The 18,499-nt window shown below is 37.5% G+C and overlaps 4 protein-coding genes across 7 annotated transcripts; all 4 read left to right on the top strand.

Moving 5' to 3' along the window:
- Nucleotides 1-6: 6 nt before the first annotated feature.
- LOC110426991 (Protein kinase superfamily protein) lies at nt 7-4,231 on the top strand. 2 transcript variants are annotated; one of them, XM_021442348.2, is made up of 9 exons: nt 7-659; nt 904-1,044; nt 1,150-1,367; nt 1,466-1,671; nt 2,017-2,143; nt 2,274-2,345; nt 2,561-2,747; nt 2,837-2,966; nt 3,708-4,231. In XM_021442348.2, the coding sequence occupies exons 3-9, from the start codon at nt 1,217-1,219 to the stop codon at nt 3,969-3,971; spliced, it is 1,137 nt and encodes a 378-aa protein (XP_021298023.1). In that variant the 5' UTR covers nt 7-659; nt 904-1,044; nt 1,150-1,216; the 3' UTR covers nt 3,972-4,231. The 2 variants fall into 2 exon arrangements, with proteins under 2 accessions (XP_021298023.1, XP_021298022.1); XM_021442347.2 differs by lacking the exon at nt 904-1,044.
- Nucleotides 4,232-4,547: 316 nt separating this feature from the next.
- LOC110426885 (transmembrane protein, putative (DUF677)) lies at nt 4,548-6,974 on the top strand. Of its 2 annotated transcripts, none has more exons than XM_021442213.2 (2): nt 4,548-5,865; nt 6,531-6,974. In XM_021442213.2, the coding sequence occupies exon 1, from the start codon at nt 4,617-4,619 to the stop codon at nt 5,856-5,858; it is 1,242 nt and encodes a 413-aa protein (XP_021297888.1). In that variant the 5' UTR covers nt 4,548-4,616; the 3' UTR covers nt 5,859-5,865; nt 6,531-6,974. The 2 variants fall into 2 exon arrangements, with proteins under 2 accessions (XP_021297888.1, XP_021297889.1); XM_021442214.2 differs by having other exon boundaries at nt 4,548-4,707; nt 4,804-6,972.
- Nucleotides 6,975-7,664: 690 nt separating this feature from the next.
- Nucleotides 7,665-10,083, top strand: MEE21 (PIN domain-like family protein). Its single transcript, XM_021442288.1, has 6 exons — nt 7,665-8,044; nt 8,158-8,238; nt 8,402-8,522; nt 8,750-9,052; nt 9,484-9,549; nt 9,833-10,083. The coding sequence occupies exons 1-6, from the start codon at nt 7,854-7,856 to the stop codon at nt 9,923-9,925; spliced, it is 855 nt and encodes a 284-aa protein (XP_021297963.1). The 5' UTR covers nt 7,665-7,853; the 3' UTR covers nt 9,926-10,083.
- A 3,601-nt stretch (nt 10,084-13,684) lies between these two features.
- On the top strand, nt 13,685-18,490 carry LOC110426952 (LRR receptor-like serine/threonine-protein kinase RPK2). 2 transcript variants are annotated; one of them, XM_021442299.2, is made up of 3 exons: nt 13,685-17,493; nt 17,949-18,026; nt 18,138-18,490. In XM_021442299.2, exon 1 carries the CDS (start codon nt 14,361-14,363, stop codon nt 17,406-17,408), a length of 3,048 nt encoding a protein of 1,015 aa, XP_021297974.1. In that variant the 5' UTR covers nt 13,685-14,360; the 3' UTR covers nt 17,409-17,493; nt 17,949-18,026; nt 18,138-18,490. The 2 variants fall into 2 exon arrangements, with proteins under 2 accessions (XP_021297974.1, XP_021297973.1); XM_021442298.2 differs by having other exon boundaries at nt 13,687-17,493; nt 17,857-18,026; nt 18,138-18,488.
- The last annotated feature ends 9 nt before the right edge of the window (nt 18,491-18,499 follow it).

Raw genomic sequence — 18,499 nt, 5'->3', positions numbered from 1 at the left:
TTTCTTTACTTTGGTGGGTGTGTGTATAAATTTGCTGAAGGAATTGTTGGGGGTGGTTTGGTAGAGAGAGAGGATATTAAACCCAGAGAGATAGTGTTGTCGGCGCAGGGTCACTTTCTGTCGGCATTGTCTGTATCCAACGATGATTCTCATTGATTATTAATTTCTATTGAATTCTCAATTCATATATATTTTTTTTTAATTCAAAAGTACAAACGGAGATAGGTAGATGCTTCATGGGCGTGATTCGTTTTCATTAAACTTGCAGCCCAAAGCTGTCTCTGTGTTGTGTTGTGTTGTGTTGTTTTGTTTTGGTGTTGTTTCATTGCTTTTGATGATTTGGACCTTCCTCCTCGTTTTTAAAGCCAACTGCACCAATTCCAACAACTTCAACTATTGCTCCTCAATTCCTCATCATTTCTTTCTCTTCTCTCTGCCCACACCCTTTCCCTGATTTCACTCATTCACTCTATCTAACTCTGGGCATCTCTTGATTTGTTCCCCCAAGATCATAAGGTTTTCCCGTTTCTTTCAATGTTGTAATGCGGGTGATTTTCTATTTGGGTGATTCTGCTTCTAGGAGATCAATTCAATTTCTCATTGCCAAATGAAGCTGAGGTTTCTGGAGATCTGGCTGCATTATTTCTCTGGGAATACAGGTCTCAAGCTTCGGACTTTATTCTGTTTTCCTTATTTCCATCAATGTCTTACCATTGTTTGTCTGTGATTTGACTTTAAAGTAATATCGGTTTTTAACCACCAATTGAATTGTTGGCGTGTTAGACTGTACTTTATATGTCCAATTGAATGATTTTGATGTGCATGATTCGGATAACTACAATGTTGAGCGTTTCTATTTAATGGGTATTCAGTATTACTGAATGTGAAATGTCCTTATGCCAGTTGCTTCTTTGCGTTTGGTCTTCTTCCATCTACAAAGTTTCCTAACAAATGCAAAACATCTCTGTTCTATAAGATTGTCTTCCGCCTGCTAGCTACCAACTTGCTTGCGTTATCTTCGCATCTATACGAATTGGATCATATGTATGCCGTTTCTTTTTTATGCACTCTGCTTTTGTTTCTTGAAATGAATGCTTATGTTGATTCTAGATAAAGATTTATCTGCTTGTGCCATCCTATTTATTTCAGGTTCAATGTATAGTCAATCAAATCCCTGTTATACTTTACTGCATAGCTGAAGTAGTTCCCATACCAGATGTCAAGGACTCTTGCAGCAATATTAGGAGGTGCTGCAGGAGCCATGGCATTGGTGGGGATAGTTGGTTTGCTTATATGGTTCTGCCTATTTCATAAACGTGGTGTTTCGAGAAGATCAGAGACAGGGTCCTCGGATCCATCTGTTCAAGGTAACATTTATGTCATGTATGTTTTTCGGAGGCCCTTAAAGGCCACAGGCAGAGTGTACAGGTAATTGATTTGTGGTTTTTCCACTGACATTTTCTAGGAAGACATCTTGGGGTTGAGTTATCATTACGGGAAGCTAAACGTTTTGAGATTGAGGAGTTGTCTTCGGCGACCAAAAATTTTAGTGATCGAAACCTGATTGGGGAAGGAAAATTTGGTGAGGTATATAAGGGTTTGCTTCAAGAGGGGATGCTGGTTGCCATCAAAAAGCGCGCTGGAGTGCATAGTCAGGAATTCATTGATGAGGTAACTATCACTTCCCTGCCCTCTACCTAAAAGTGATTGCATGAGATGCTGCCTGGATCATGCTAAAGGTGAATCATAACTAATATTTCTTCTACTGAAAACTATTTCAATTTAAGCAGTTAATTGAGTCTATTTCTTCCGTTTTAAGATTCGTGTTTACTTCTAAGTCAGGATTGCTTTGAAGTGTGGTACAGATTTTTCAGTGGCTTCCAAAAAATTCTAAAATTTAGATTTGCCTTTACATTGACCTAAAATCTTTTCCAATTTATGCTTCTTTAGTACAAACTTTATCTTATTCTTGCACTGTTTATCCTTTGATCTAATGGCGCTGAACTTTACTCCTAGGCATGCTATCTTTCATCAATTCAGCATCGGAATCTTGTCACTCTTTTGGGCTACTGCCAGGAAAATAATCAACAGTTTCTAATATACGAATATATACCCAATGGAAGCGTTTCCATTCACTTGTACGGTAACTCTCTATCCAGTCACAATTTTTGCATTTGTGAACAAGACTTTTCCTCCTATATATTGTACATATGTGTTCAGGATTTGGTGGTGAAAATGAAATGGTATTTATTTTTCCTGATATGTTTCTGCAGGAGCTGGTCAAGTGTCACCTCAGAAGCTAGAATTCAAGCATAGACTTTCAATAGCTCTAGGTGCAGCTAAAGGTGATCCTCTGCAAAATCAGTGAGCATTTGTGGCTTTCCTGGTATCAGTTTTTCTTTTCTTTAGACAAACTATCCAAATAGCAATAACGGTCCTACAAAATTCTTTTGTAAGCTTCTGTAACACTTTGAAATTTAGATGTTCATCTTCTATGGTTGTAACATTTTGAAATTTTACTGCCTCATTTATGTTAGCTCAGTTATTTGTCCCTTCGCAGGTTTGGCTCATCTTCACTCCCTAAGTCCTCGATTGGTACATAAAGATTTCAAAACAGCCAATGTTCTTGTAGATGAGAATTTTATCGCTAAGGTTGCAGATGCAGGACTACGTAATTTCCTGGGAAGAATTGATATTGCTGGTCCTTCTTCTCAAGTGACAGCAGATGAGATATTCCTTGCTCCTGAGTACTATGCTCTTGACTCGCTCTTCACTCTGTGACTGATCTGGTGATGCATCATTCGTTATTCTTACCTGTATGCATTCACTAATGCAGGGTGAGGGAGTTTAGACGTTTTTCTGAAAAAAGTGATGTATATAGTTTTGGAGTATTCCTTCTGGAGTTAGTAAGCGGACGGGAAGCATCAGAATTACCATCAGACTCCACAGAGAACCTCGTTGAGTGGGTATGATTTTGGCTTCATATCTGCTTGTTATTTCTATGTTTTTGAATTATTTGTTTGGTACCACGTGATTTAGTGGGAGGGGAATGACCAGGGTGATTACAGCAATCGGTATCTTGCTATTGAAAGAATACTTGCAAGCTTGCATTTCTTTGTGAGGAAGCATTTGCATGCTTGTGCATCTATGGAATTTTCTGTGTCTGCATATGTTATTGGCTTCATAAACACCATGGATGCAGACATGCCAAGTTTCTGGTCCTGTGCAATTCATTTGCGTGTTTCTAAATCATGCATCAACGGCCACATGATTAGCAGGTAGGTGCTTACCATATGGATCATGGCTATCAGTATCTTGCTACTGAAAGATTGACTTACAAGCTTGGGGATGTTCTTGTCTCTGCGTATGTTATTGGTTTCATAAACACCATGGATGCAGATATGCCAAGTTCCTGGTCCTGGGCTGTGCATTTTATTTGTGTGTTTCTAAATCGTGTGTGTCACAACCACATGATTTAGTGGTAGGTGCTTACTATATTGATCATGGATATCAGTATTGCTATGAAAGATTGACTTACAAGCTTGCAATTTCTTCCCGAGAGAGCATTCACCTGTTTGCAGACATCTACGGCATTAGTTTGTGCCTGCACAGGCATGGTGATTGTAGTTTATCTTATTACTTTTAGACCAATGTGGGCTTAGAAAATCACTACTTTTGCTTGTCTGATATCTCTTTTGTTTCGGAAGGTGCAAAATAGTCGGGACTACAGCAACATTTCCAGCATGATCGATCAGAGGTTGGGGAGTAGCTTCACAGGTGAAGGCATGGAAGAATTCATAAAGTTAATGGTTCGATGTGTGGAACCTTCGAGCGAGAGGAGACCTGCAATGAGCTATGTGGTAATGGAACTGGATAGGATACTTGATAAAGAGATGAGCTTGACAACAGTGATGGGGGAAGGAACCCCAACTGTGACCCTTGGGAGCCAGCTCTTCAGAGCAACAAAATAAAAAGAAAAAAAGAAAAAGAAAAAAGAAAACTGTGTTTGCCTCCAAATTGTGAGAGTGTGATATTGGTGAAGTAGAAATTTTTGCATTTTCTTTTTCCTTTGGGAAAACTTAGAGAGGAGAATCAGCTGTTTGCTAAGTGTATAAAGAACAGCTGTTATTAATTTTTTCATTTTTTTTTCTTTTTTACCATCATAAAATGCATGAGAAATCTTGTTGTAAACCATTATTTGTTGTTAATAGCAAAGTGCTGGTGTGATTTATGCCTTCTTTCTTCCCTTTGGGACAATAAACATTTATCTCCTCTATTTTCTCCATGTGTTAATTACTTTTTCCCTTCTTTTGTTTTTATTTTGTCTTTTTTTGGGGATATTCCAAAATGAGGTCTTTTTTAATATTATAAATTAATTTTTTATTTTTTATTTTTTATTTTTATTTTTAAATTGAGGAAGAGAGATTCATCTTTACTCTTTTAAGTGAGGAAATAATGTATCAAGAGGTAAATACATACTTCAAAATAAAAATTTTTTAGGGTAATTAATTTCATGAAAATAATAATAATATATTTATGTGGCCTCTTTTTCCCATCTTCTAGTTGGTATATAAAGGTATTACGACTAGTACAGTAAAGTAGTACCAAACCAGAAGATGCAGTGCCTCTCCTTCAAATCATCGCCTCCTCCGACCTCACCTCAAACCCAAACGATCGATCTCAATTCCTGTCCCCCAGCTTCCCAAGGTAAAGTTTTGTCCTCTCCTCACCCTGATGTTTTTTGCTTGCAATGGAAGCGTTTGCGTAAAGGCCTCAAACAAACTTGCTTTCTTCTTGTCCCAGGGGATTCCTCCGAGGGAACGCCCAGGTCCAGCACTCAGCCCTCGCCCACCTTCAATCTCAGTCGGGAGTACACTCTCGCGGTGCAAACCGATTCCTACAAGGAGATACGGTCCAGGATTGAGGAGCAGGTGCAAGTTGAGGATGTGCTCGAAAATGGGGATACCCATCAGCTGATTTTGTCGCAGATGCTGCAGCCCAACAGAGATTGCGTCGCACAAGCTCTTCGCCACACCAACCCCAAAGCTACCCTCACTCGCTTGGTTTCTACCTACTTTGAGCACAGCGAAAACATCACCGATCTCTGCCTCTTGCTCTACCAATGCGTATATCGTGCTCGTACCCTCTATTCTCCTATTACTGAGCTGCTTCAAGTGTTCCCATATGAACTCAATTCCATTAGTCAGGCGCAGTGTAACTGGGCATTCGATGTTTTCCTCCAATTCGATAGCCTTGACAATCCTTTTCCTTGTCCTGACTCCCATAACTTCAACGAGATGCGCCGTAGTTTCTCCCAGCTCAAGGAGCAGCTTGATCACAGAATCAACAAATCCCATTCTAGAGTTCGCTTCCTGCACCGCGCAACTACTGGCTCTGCCATTTGCTTAATTGGCACTGTCGTTGGAGTTGTTGTTTCAGCCGTGGTTATCTCCACTAATGCCCTTGCTGCCATTGTAGGCCTTGTGGCTACGCCACTTTGTCCTGTTTATGTTCCAACTGATCTCAAGAGGAAACAGCTTGCCCATGTGGCTCAACTTGATGTTGCTAAAAAGGGAACTTGTGTCCATAACTATGATCTTGACACCATTGATCGCCTTGTTGCCTTGTTGTATGCTGGAGTTGAGGCCGACAGGCAGCTTATACGATTTGGATTAGAGAGAGATAGAGACATATACCCCATCCATGAAGTCGTGAAACATCTACGCGGCAACCATGACAATTTTGTTGACCAGCTCAAAGAACTTGAGGAACATTTATGCCTATGCTTTAATGCTGTCAATAAATTCAGAGCTAAGCTACTCGATCAGATCCATCATCATCAATATTCTAATTCATGATCGATCGGTAGCATTTCTCAATTCCTATTTACTCTCCTTGGTCAATGTGTATAGCCATACACTCGTATAGCATGCTTTGACTATTGCCACTGGCCCTGCTTTTTAATTTTGGGGCTGTCATGACTATACATGCACCTTTCAAATTGCTAATTCTTGAATTCTTGTGCTTTAAACGGACCCTGCTTTGTTGGATTGATCATTGTGGGAAGAAGGATGTCTTCGTACTTCAAACTTGTACTTCTTGCCCTTAATTTATATGTTCTCCGAAACTGATTTAGCTTTTCTAACAATGAGATGATTTTTGGCTGTTGATCTTTTGCAACTTTCTGATTTTGTCTAGGGTTGTGTTCGTCATTATATGGATATACATTGATAAAAGTGTTCGGCAGAGCCTTTCCTTCCTTTTGTTTAAAATTCTTTGTGCAATTGTGATTTGTGATAGCTATCTCTCGCTTGATCATATGTGTAAGGTTCTCTGTTTCTCCTTAACCAGCATAATGGGATAATATACAGAAACCGCTATCTATACTAGTGTTCACTATCCATACTGTAATTATTCAATGGAGCCTTTGTATTTTATTGAACCTTTTTTTATCTCCTGATAGAAAGATTGAATTGCATTAGCATTGCCACATTGCAATGATGTAACAGTTTACCAGCATCAAATCACAGATTGAAGGAACAGTTTCAGCAAGGAAGGCTAATTGCTGTGAGTTATGTGGCAATGGAAATTTGTTGAATAGTTGAGAGGTCGAGACTGATAACAACGGAATGCCAGATTTTGGCCCTCATCAAGCATTCACATTGAATGATGATAAAAGAATTTTTGTTTCCTTGAAGATTCAGGAAAGATCTTGTTGCGAACTGTCTGCATCATTATCCTTTTGTATTTGAAGCATAAAAGAAGAGATTTTTTATATGTACATACATAAGATCACAGATGTAACTGCCCAATAAGTGTATAAAGGCTGTGCTATGTAATGTTTCTGATTTTCCTGTCATAATGTAGGAGATACTATCATTGTACACCTTTGTTTGTTGCTAATGTTATAGGGAGTCTCTCTAGTTTCTTGTGGTTTAGACAGGAAAAAAACCTGTTGACTTGAAACAAGAAGAGAATTCAAGCCACTCATGACAAGGATAAAGGTGGAACCTTTATGCTACTAACAAATGAACACCATCATCCTACTAACCAATGAAGAAAATGTGTCCTAAATTTTGATAAACTCTTTGATGTGTTAGGGTGGCAGTGGATACTCTTTAATTGGATGTATTGATCTGATTAAATAAAATTATAGTATCTTATAATGGGGTTCAAACAAGATTCCAGTAGTAAAATTACTACTCGTCACGAATTTGGATGGTGATATTAAAATACTCACTATCTAAATTTGGTTATGAATAATAATTTCTAATATTAAATTTTAATTCTATATATTATTTTGTTTATAAATATTTATAATTGCTGTAATACTTACTCATATTCATGTTCTAATTATGATTTTCAAATTAATTTTTCTTCATAATATATGTAAAAAAAATTTAAAATTTTATTTATGTAAATATTTAATAGATAGTGTTTAGGATATTTAAATGCATTTTAGTTAAAAAATTTAATTAGGTATTTATAAGATTTAGGTCCCCTATCAAATAATATTGTTCGGATTAATGCATGCCTTACCCATTTATATCCCTATCCGTACACTAAAATTTCAAAGTTGCATTCTTGGCCATGGTTGCAAATGGGTTGGACTGCTAAAGCTTTTTCATTTTGGGCGTAGGGTGGGCTCATGGCCTAACAGAACAGACTATTTCATTCCTATTTTTGTTCCAAATTGCCTTTGCTTAAACCCAAAATAAACCCTCGGAAACTGAAACAGCTGCCCTGTCGAGGATCTGCTCTGGCCGGAGATAGATTTTGGGTGCTCTGTCTGCGACTGTGGGTGTGTGGGTTGTGAAAGTCTCAACCTTTGGAACGGAAGAGAGAAGAGAAATATGAGATTCAAGAAGCAGAAGCGTCACAGGAAGACAGTGAGATTTTTCTCAGTGTGCTTCGGGTTCAGGCAGCCCTTCAAGGTTCTCTGCGATGGAACTTTTGTTCATCACCTTCTTCACAATGACTTAATACCCGCCGACAAGGCTCTCTCCAATTGTCTTTCTGCCCCTGTCAAGCTTTTCACCACCAGGTTCCCTTCTTCTCTCTCTTTTTTTAATCTTTTCCTTTTGCGGTTGGATCTCTAAAGATGATTTGCTTTCAATTAGTTGAAAATCAAACAACTTTTCTGTGTGGGGTTTTCAGCTGTGTTCTGGGGGAGCTGAAAACGCTTGGTGCTTCACAGTCTGCGTCCTTCCAAGCAGCTCGTAAACTCGCAATTGCAAGGTAACGCCTTTCTTTCTTACTTTCTCTCTTTCTCTCTTTCGTCGTAAATTTTGAATCTTTTGACAATATTTGTGGAAAGTTGATCACATGCTATCCTTTTCCCAGTTTGCACTTCTTGCTATGGATTAATTTTGTTTGAACCGTAATTGAACCTCATATTCAGATGTGATCATGAGAAGAGGGTTAGTGCCGATGCTTGCATTGCGGAGGTCATTGGAGAACATAATTCTGAGCACTTTTTTGTTGCTACCCAGGATGCTGATCTTCGAAAGAAACTTCAGAAGGCAACTTTCTTTCCTTTTCTTAACCTTTTATGTTTCTATTTGCTTTATTGTTTTGGGTTTTATGTACTATTAGTTCCTTCAAGGACATAATATTATTTGCTTCCAGCTTTAAAAATTTATAGCATTTGGAGATTCTACATTCTCTATTGTCTGTCCTCTTTTATTGAATTTGTATTGAAAGTTGCCTTTGAACATGTATTCTAATTCATTTCACTGTCTTAATTCAGGTGCCTAAAGTTCCTTTAATATTTGGCCTGAGAAATGCCCTTTTCCTTGAGCCACCATCTAAATTTCAGCGTGAGATTGCACAATCTTCTGAAGAAAAACGCCTTCATATGACTGACAAGGAATATAAGGCATTAGAGAAGAGGACTACTAGCATTTTGTCAAATGTGGATACAGAGGATTCATCTGACGAGGAAGGTTTAGGTCATCACAGTCCGGGGTTGCTGCCCCATAATACAAGGAATTATGCAGGAAAGGAAAGAGATATAAAGGATAGAGTTCGATTTAAAAGAAAGAAAGCTAAGGTAAGGTCCTATCTCATATCCATCTTCCTACTTGTACCAATTTGGTCATGTTTGCTCATCTCTAAGCTATATAGTTACTATATGCAGGAGTTTCATGGTTTATGCATTTTTTGTTATGAGTTAATATTCCCAGGTTTCTTAGACTGTGCAATACTTTCTTTACATCTTCTCATTTAAACAGAACATCTAGAATCATATAATTCGATATCCGAATAATACCGTTGGAAATTGGGGAAAAGTACAAGCTACTACTGGTTGAAGAAAATAAAAGCAGGATGAGAACTTTGGACAGTGCATTTTAAGTTGATATAAGATTAGCGGGGTTTATACACTACGATATAATTTGGTGCTGTGCTGTGCTGTCATTCCTATGTAACTGCTTTCTTTAAGGTACTCATGGGATCAACTTTTTTTCTTCTTGAATTTTATAGGGTCCAAATCCACTTTCAGTTAAGAAGAAAAAGAGTCACGAAAACCCAAATCTTGCTTCTGGGAAGGTGAGCTTTGAATGTAGAACGATTTCTGGTTGCTTGTACTTCTCTCTTTCAAATGTGTTTTACGTTGTTTCTGTAATTGAGGTAAATAATCTGATGTCTGATGACCCTCCTCCCAGTAGTACGGATCTCAGACAGAATGACAAACTCCATCATGGACATTGCAGTAACTTGATTGAAATATTGCAGGCTTGCAGCATGCATGGCATCATTGATCTATTTGACCTTTGAGATGAAAGTTATAATTTACTTTCATACATTGTTTGATATTTGAAACTCTTTGCAGGAAGTTAAGGGTGATGATGGCAATGCACAAAGCAAGAGGAAAAGGAAGAGGTCACGCAGAGGTAAAAGACTTGATGGGACAGATGGTGTGTAGTGACATATCGGTAGAGCTTTGAAATTTTGACTTCTACTTTTGGTGTATGACTTGGCGAGTGCTTTAGCACATGACTCCTTGTTGTAATTATGATGTTATGCTAATTGTGATGCAATATATTCAACTAAATGCAACTGTGGTTTTCATGATGTTTTTCACTCTCCGAAAGACTTACAGCAGCTTAGACACTAGGGGGACTTCAGGGGGGATGTCTAATGCCATAGCATTCCATGTTTATTCATGTTGTGTCCCAAGAATATGGCAGCATGGCAATTCATCATTCTTTTCTGACTTTAGCCCTGCTTCGCATGGCCTGTTCCTCAAGCATCATGCTTTTCATTTGTGAAGATTGGCATTGCAAGGTGATCACATGCAAGTTTTACTAACTCAAACTAAAAATGGCGATGATTATTCTGAACATGGATTTGGCAAAAGGTTAGTTCAAATGATGTCCTGTCTTTTTAAGATTTCTTTCAATTGACTATTTAAGATTGGTTTAATCAAAATCAGCTGAAAGGGATGCCTCTATATGATGACCATGGTTGTAATAGGAGTATGGTATCTTAACTATCTAGTTAAACTTGGAACTGAAATGGTATGCAGGGATTTTGGGAACTAAAATGGAGAAATAAGAAACACAGGAAAACCTGTGAGACAAACTGGAATCAGAGGGAATGAGATCAATTATTTGATTGATCACATGTGATGTTTTGTTTTTATCTAATAATTTGTTCCAGACAACACTGACATCTGCAAGTAAATCAAAAGCTTGTGTTGATTTGGATGGACTATGTATGCTATCTCATCTAATTAAACCTCTCCACTCTAAATCTCAATCTTTTTCTCATTATTTGATATTTTTTATTTTAAAAATATAAACGTATCAATGCTTTTTAACATGGAAAAAGTTTGCAATACAAAATCAAAAAAAAAAAATTAAGCATTTAAAATTGAAAGAAGAATTTTATTTCGAAATACTCGAAAAGGAAAGATGAAACAAAAAGGATTTTGAATGACTTATAAGATGAGAAATAACAGTTTTTGTTCTAGTTTTGTTAGTAAAATCAGTTTCGGGATATTTTTATATTTCTCGAAAAATTACTTGTATAAAATTTTTCACCTATATAAAAAAAAAACTCTTATTAGATTAGATGTAAATGATATTATGAATAAGCATATATTTGCATAAGTGATTCCCAGGACAAGTCATTTTGTCAGCATCAAACTCGAAAATGGGTCGACATCAATTTCCCAAGCTGACGTTGGAATTTCAAAGCAATAGTACCTCTAAGTGGCACACTAATCTAATGCATGTGAGGCTTATGCTATACTTTATGACACCACCTAGTTGCCCTAACCCTCCTTATTTTTCTTCTCATTAAATATAAACCTAAGGACCAAATTAGGCATCAAACTCTATTCATTGAAAATGTTTCTCTAGGCTTTCGACTTCTGTTCTCTGCTTGATATTCGTTTCATAAAAATATATTACTAATTAATAATATAAAATTAAATATGTAACGAAAAATTATAAAAATAATATCAAACAGGAATGTTCATATATGTTGTATGAGGGAAGAAAATAAGGAAAGAGGAGATAGACCTGACAGACAGCTGACAAACATTCAGCTGGATTCTTGGCTCATGGTCAGTTAGGTCTCCAAGGATATACTGTGGGTGAGTGAGCTTCTCCTCGGGGTCCACCCATTTCTTTTCCTGGAAAACCTATCTTATAATAATTGGAAAGAAGAGGAGGAGGAGGAGGAGGAGGAGGAGAAGGAATCTCCTCTTCTGCAAATGGTCCCATGTATTGCAGGCATGCACATGCAGGGAAGTTTCTTCACTAATCAACTCATCCATCCAGGTCCAAGGGGAGACCTTAAGAGTTCAAGTTCAAATCTCTTCATGTGTTGATTTTTCTTGTTCAGGGATACAGTGATAAATTTAAATTTTCAAATGAGAAATGATTAAAGAATAATTATAAAAACCAATCATATTATATGGCAAATAAATTACTATTTTCTTCTTTCAAAACTCGAAGATCTTCAAGTCATGAGTATTTGGTTTCTTTATGTTTTGATAATTTGTGATTATGATAGATTATTTATTTATTATTTATAATTTTTTACATTACTAAAATAATTTGGTGTATGTAGAGATCTAACTCAAGAATATTTTGGAAAATATATATATTTTGCAGTATTGGTAACTAAAAAATTTCACAACACTTCCAAACTATAAAAACATATAAAATAACATTTGTAGTGTGTTATCTTTACATAAAAACAAAGCATTTTTTTGGGCACTTGAGTTAATTTATAATTATAACTTTTCTGTATTTAATAATTATAAATGTTAGTTTTTTTTTGCTGAATGTAAATCTCTAATCCATCTCTGCTTCCATTAATGTATTATTTGATATATTAAAAATTAATTTGATTGTACTTATAATTTTTACTTATAAATGTAATCTCATTAAAAAAATATAGTTTTAATTAAATAAATTTTGAATTTCATGTCTTCATGATTGAGCAGTGATTATGTATGGTTTTTCTCGAAATGACTCTTTATATTATTAATAAAAAAAATTTCCATTGAATGAGAAGAAGAATTAAATAAAATTTGATTGATGGATGGACTGGTTAAGTTGGAATGATTAAGTTTTTGAGAAGGTTTGAGTGAGCTCAAAAAGTTTGGAAGATGAAGGCATGTGCAACCATGGGTACATGCAAATGACAAGTCTTGTGGCTTCTGCAAGGGGTCACTGTTGGTGGAAAGAGGCAAAGTTGCCTTGTCTTTGATGTAGTGAAAAGGAATGATAGAGCGGAAAATGGACTCAAGGGAGTGATTTGAATGGTCACCCTTGGAGTGAATTGGGGGGTGCTTCTTGATATGATTGTTGCTTGTCTACATGTCTAGAAAGTTAAACACCTTTTGTTTCAAAAGTTGTATGTACTATAGAGTCATGTGATACTCCCAAGCTAATCAAACCAAATTAGAAGAAGGAAAAGTTGAAGCATCTTGGGAAGAAGCCCACAAACATCAGCATCAAGTCATTCATCTATGGCATGAACCCTAATCTTTCAAAAGTGAGCAACTTCTATAATTTTGTTGAGAGATTGGTAGGCTCATTTGCCAACATCAGTCCTTAAAAAATACCATACCATCATCATTTCCATCCTCAATTATGTTAACTGGAGGACTAGGAACAGATGATTTGTCTCTTTGAAGTACCCATTCACATGATCATTTCTTTACTTAATTATGTTATCTTTTGTTAAGCAAAGGACTAGTAATACTACTAATTTCATTTGTCTCTTCTATGTATTTGCTATCTAATCACGATTGTTTAAGAATAAATACTTATCACATTACATGAATCATTAAAAAAAAAATCATGAAGAGATTTTCGAATAAAAATTATGTATTTTAATATGGTGTTGAATTTTTAAGACTCATATTCAGACTAAAACTTATTGACAATAAATGAAGATGCTCTTGATAAATTCTCCTTTGCTATTTGGTTACTAACCAGGATTCCATGATTTAGTTTCTCTAATAAATTTCCTCCCACCTTCAAAGGGTTTGTTATTTTCCAATGTTGTAATACTAAACATAAAAGAGGAGCAGGTAATCATGCGGGTTTTGAATTTGTACAAAACGTGAAACTTACAAAGGAAAAGGAATCAAATTGAAGGATCATAATTGGTTCACAGAAAGCTACGAGGTTTGTAAGGTTTATTTCAGCAGACAGATGAAAACAGAGTATGGCAGAGGCCCTGGAGCCGACAGAAATGATTCGAAAAACAGCAAAGTGACTCTGTCGATTTCATTTCAAAAGAAGAAAAGACATGGATACAACAATGGTGGTAGTAGTAGACTTGCTAGTATACTTTTCGATGTGCAATACAATACCGAATGCAGTGTACAGAATGCAACTAGGGATATCATATGAGTCTGCATGGCATATTGGCATGTGAGTCGGGGGAGATGTGACATTCAAGGAAAAAAAAAATAATGAAAAACGCTAGCAATGTGGAAACCCCGTTGCTCACGCCGGCTCTGTTTGTCTTCTTCCTCTCTCTCTCTCTCTGTCTCCCTACTGAATCTCTCCGGCCATCTCTCTTTTTAATCTTTGTCTTGTTTTAATCCTCTTGTTTTAAATTAAGTCTTTTGTTTATCTTTCTTTCTGTCTTTGAAACGAACAAACAAAGGGAACGGTTTTCAAAGGTGGATAGAAGAACAAAATGTTTTCCATTTTGGCTCCAATGAAGCCTTAAACCTTTCACTTTCACTCTCTGCCTCTGCTTGTCCCTGCCTGACATTACCCATTTTTACAATATACCCCCCACCAGTTTTCCGTCGACTTCTCGCCAGAAACCACCTTCTTTCCTTTCTTTTGTTCTAAGCAGAAAGAACCCAACATACAAAAGAAATGACATTTCTCTGGTTTTTGCTCTTTTCTTTCAGCTTCACACTCTCAAAGTCTGCCCCTGACTCTGACTCTGCTATTCTTCTCAGCTTGAAGAAGTCTATCTTTCATGACCCTTCAAACCTTCTATCCAGCTGGAACCCATCTACAACCCACTGCTCATGGTTCGGTGTCAGGTGTGCTAACTTCTCTGATAAAGTAACAGCTTTGTCGCTGGCTCAAAATGGATTTTCCGGAGAGATCCCCGCAGATATTGGAGACCTAAAGTTCTTGGAGGTTCTCGAACTCCAAGGTAACAACTTTTCCGGCCAGATTCCTGCCGAGATAAGCTATCTTCCTTCTCTTAGTTTGCTCAACTTGTCTTTCAACTCATTTTCCGGTTATATACCAGATAGACTCATCGGTAACGGTAGCTTGAAAGTTATCGATTTGTCGAATAATATGTTCTCTGGTAGGATTAGTCTTGATAACTCGAGCAGATGTGAGTTTTTGACTCACTTGAAGCTGTCTAATAACTATCTAGTTGAGAATATTCCCCCTGAGATTAGAAATTGCAAGAATTTGAGGACGTTGTTGGTTGATGGCAACATCTTAGAAGGCAAGATTCCGGTTGAAATAGGCCAAATGACAGAGCTTCGGGTTTTAGATGTTTCCAGGAACAGTCTCACGGATGTAATTCCAAAGGAGATAGCAAGCTGTAAAAAACTCTCAGCTGTTGTGTTAACCAATTTGGAAAATTTTGGTTCTGAAGAGAAAACAAGCTCCATGGATAGTTTTCGAGGAGAATTCAATGCATTTGACGGGGGTGTTCCTTTGGAACTACTCTTCCTCTCCAGTTTGCAGGTTTTGTGGGCGCCAAGAGCGAATCTTGGTGGGCGGTTGCCTGCTAAATGGAGTGAGTTTTGCTCGCTTAGAGTGCTGAATCTTGGGCAGAATTATTTTGGCGGTGTGGTACCTGAAAATATTGGGATGTGTAAGAATCTTACTTTCTTGGATTTGAGTTCCAATAACTTGTTGGGATACCTCCCCTGGCAGCTACATGTTCCTTGTATGACGTACTTCAACATTAGTAGAAACAATATTTCAGGGAATATTCCAGGATACAGGAAGGGCAGCTGTGCTGGGAACAGGATCTCTTATGGACTAGATTCTAGTTTGATTGAATTGGAAGATACACGGGTTGCATATGCTAATCTTCCTTTTTGGGGTTCTAAGATGTGGTTGCTGATGGATGAGGATTTTGCAATCGTCCATGATCTAAGCTGGAATAGGTTCACTGGTCTAGTACCTATGTTCTCCATTGGAGATCAATTATTGGCAAGGAACAGTAAATTTTCATACAGGTTGTCACTGAATAATAACATGCTTAATGGATCTTCTCATAGAGAGCTAATTCCTGATTGCGGGAAGATGAAGAGTGTCTCGGTTAACTTGAGTGCAAACCAGATAGGAGGTATGGTGCAGGAGGCATTTTTTCTTGATTGTCTGCAGCTAACAGAGTTTGAAGCAGCATATAATCAGATTGAGGGATCAATAGATTCTCGTATTGGCAACTTGATGATGCTTCAAGTACTTGACTTTAGAGGAAACAGACTCTTTGGATCTCTGCCAGATCAACTGGGGAAGTTGAAGAATCTTAGGTGGATATCTCTTGGAGAGAACGATTTAACTGGAGAAATTCCATCCGAACTCGGGCAATTGGCCTCTCTTAAGTTTCTTGATCTTTCCCACAATTCTCTTACAGGATCTATCCCTGCTAGCCTGACAAATGCTACAAATCTTGAAACCCTTTTACTCAACCACAACCAGCTTTCTGGGGAAATACCCTCTTCTTTCTCCTTGCTTTCTCATCTGACTGTTCTGGACCTCTCCTTCAATGACCTTTCTGGCCCAATACCGAATTTCCAACATCAGACTAATTGCACAGCCTTTAGAGGCAATAGCCATTTGCATCAGTGTTTATCTGCTGCCACACCACCAGTAAAGCCTGGAGCTCCAGGTAAATTTCAAAAAGAGAGAAAATTCAAATCTTTCATAATTGCAACAATCACTTCTGCTTCTGTTCTGCTTTGTATGGTCCCAATGATCGTAGTTGTCTGTCAATTTAGAAGGAGAAAGTTTAGAAGACTCGGTCCCGTGAAAGGAAAAGTGGTTGTGACGTTTGCAGATGCTCCGAATGAGCTGACTTATGATAATGTAGCTAGCGCTACTGGTAATTTTAGCATCCGAAATCTTATTGGTACAGGTGGATTTGGTTCAACTTATAAAGCAGAGTTGGTCCCAGGCTATCATGTAGCTGTAAAGAGGCTTTCTATCGGTCGATTTCAAGGCGTCCAGCAATTTGATGCAGAGATTCGAACACTGGGAAGAGTTCGACATAAGAACCTTGTAACTCTTATTGGGTATTATGTTGGGGAAAATGAGATGTTTTTAGTTTATAACTATCTTTCTGGTGGAAACCTTGAGACTTTCATCCATGACAAGTCTGGCAAAAATGTACAGTGGTCAGTGATCTACAAGATAACTGTGGACATAGCTCAGGCTCTTGCTTACCTCCATTACTCATGTGTTCCCCGGATAGTTCATCGAGACATCAAGCCCAGCAACATTCTGCTTGATGAGAATCTCAATGCCTTCCTGTCAGATTTTGGGCTGGCAAGGCTTTTAGAAGTTTCTGAGACCCATGCCACAACAGACGTTGCTGGCACATTTGGTTATGTAGCACCAGAATATGCAACCACATGCAGGGTCTCTGACAAGGCAGATGTGTACAGTTTTGGTGTTGTACTGTTAGAATTGTTGTCAGGGAAGAAGTCCATTGATCCATCATTTTCTGAGTTTGGGAATGGATTCAATATTGTTGAATGGACCAAGTGGCTGATCAAGGAGAGGCGTCCTTCTGAGCTTTTCTCTGCTGAGCTGTGGGAAAATGGACCTAGGGAGAACCTCTTGGGAATGCTAAGACTTGCATCAGCCTGTACAGCAGAGGCACTTTCCATTCGGCCAAGAATGAAGCAAGTTCTTGAGAAACTGAAGCAGTTAAAATCCTGAAAAAAGCATCTACCACACAATGCTGGCTGAACACACAAAGCAGCTTATGTCCAAAGAATATTCTCCTTCCATATGTTGAAATGAGGTAATGCACAATTATAAATTCTTGTTAATGCCAATCTTATGTCTATTTCCAGTACTTTAGCATGCTAAGGTTGAAGTTTCAAATGATGAAACATTTTTAGGAAACAAAAAGTGGATATTATCTACTTTATTTTGCTACTTTGACATTTTATGATCAACCACATTCTTTGCAGATGTTAGATCTGCTTCTGACTGTATTCTGTGATTAGAATATAACAAGAAATATTATGATTAGTGACATCAAATCTCTTTAAGTAATCTAGAACATTTTCTCTTTTATCATACGAAATGCCAATGCTGTTTTCGCTCGGCCATGTAAAAAGCACGGTGACTCTAATCCTTTTCTGGTTTGGATTCTTGACAGGTGACATTGGAATGGAACCTATACCCACTCTTGCTCGGCATCATACTAACTGATGATCCTTTATCTCACTGGCTGGTTTGGATTCTTGACAGGTGACATTGGAATGGAACACTATAGCCACTCTTGCTCGGCATCATACTAACTGATGATCCTTTATCTCACTGGCTAAGGTTACATAGCATGTCCATTATACCATTGCTTTTCTTTCCTTGTGCAACAAAAATCTTTCATTTTGAGAATCACGTGCTTTCATAAACTAATCTGGTCGTCTCTTTTTGCAGAACTGGTTTGCAGATTGTTGTTGAGATTGATAGCACATGAGAAATATCAAATGGACTTTGCAGCTTCAAACTAATGGCCGGCGGGCTTTTCACTATTCTGAAATTGAAGTGAAACGATAAGTATATAATTCATAAGTGCTTGATTTTCAGTAACAGGAATGTGTGATTTGCAGTAATCTTGAGCTGACAATAATGCATAATTGTCAAATGTAGCAAGGAGTAACGCATTATTTGTTTCACTCTAAAATTCTTTGTAAATATGTTCCATTAGAATCTGATATGATGGCATTTCCGACACAAATGTTTCAAGAACAAGAAATCTTGTATTCTGAATCGTATGAATTGTTCAAAGATGAATTACG

Source organism: Theobroma umbraticum, unplaced genomic scaffold (assembly GCF_002168275.2).
Source record: "Theobroma umbraticum cultivar Fairchild unplaced genomic scaffold, ASM216827v3 scaffold_239.1, whole genome shotgun sequence".
NCBI lineage: Eukaryota > Viridiplantae > Streptophyta > Magnoliopsida > Malvales > Malvaceae > Theobroma > Theobroma umbraticum.
Note: the sequence above shows the minus strand (reverse complement) of the source record. Positions and strands in the feature narration are given on the sequence as shown.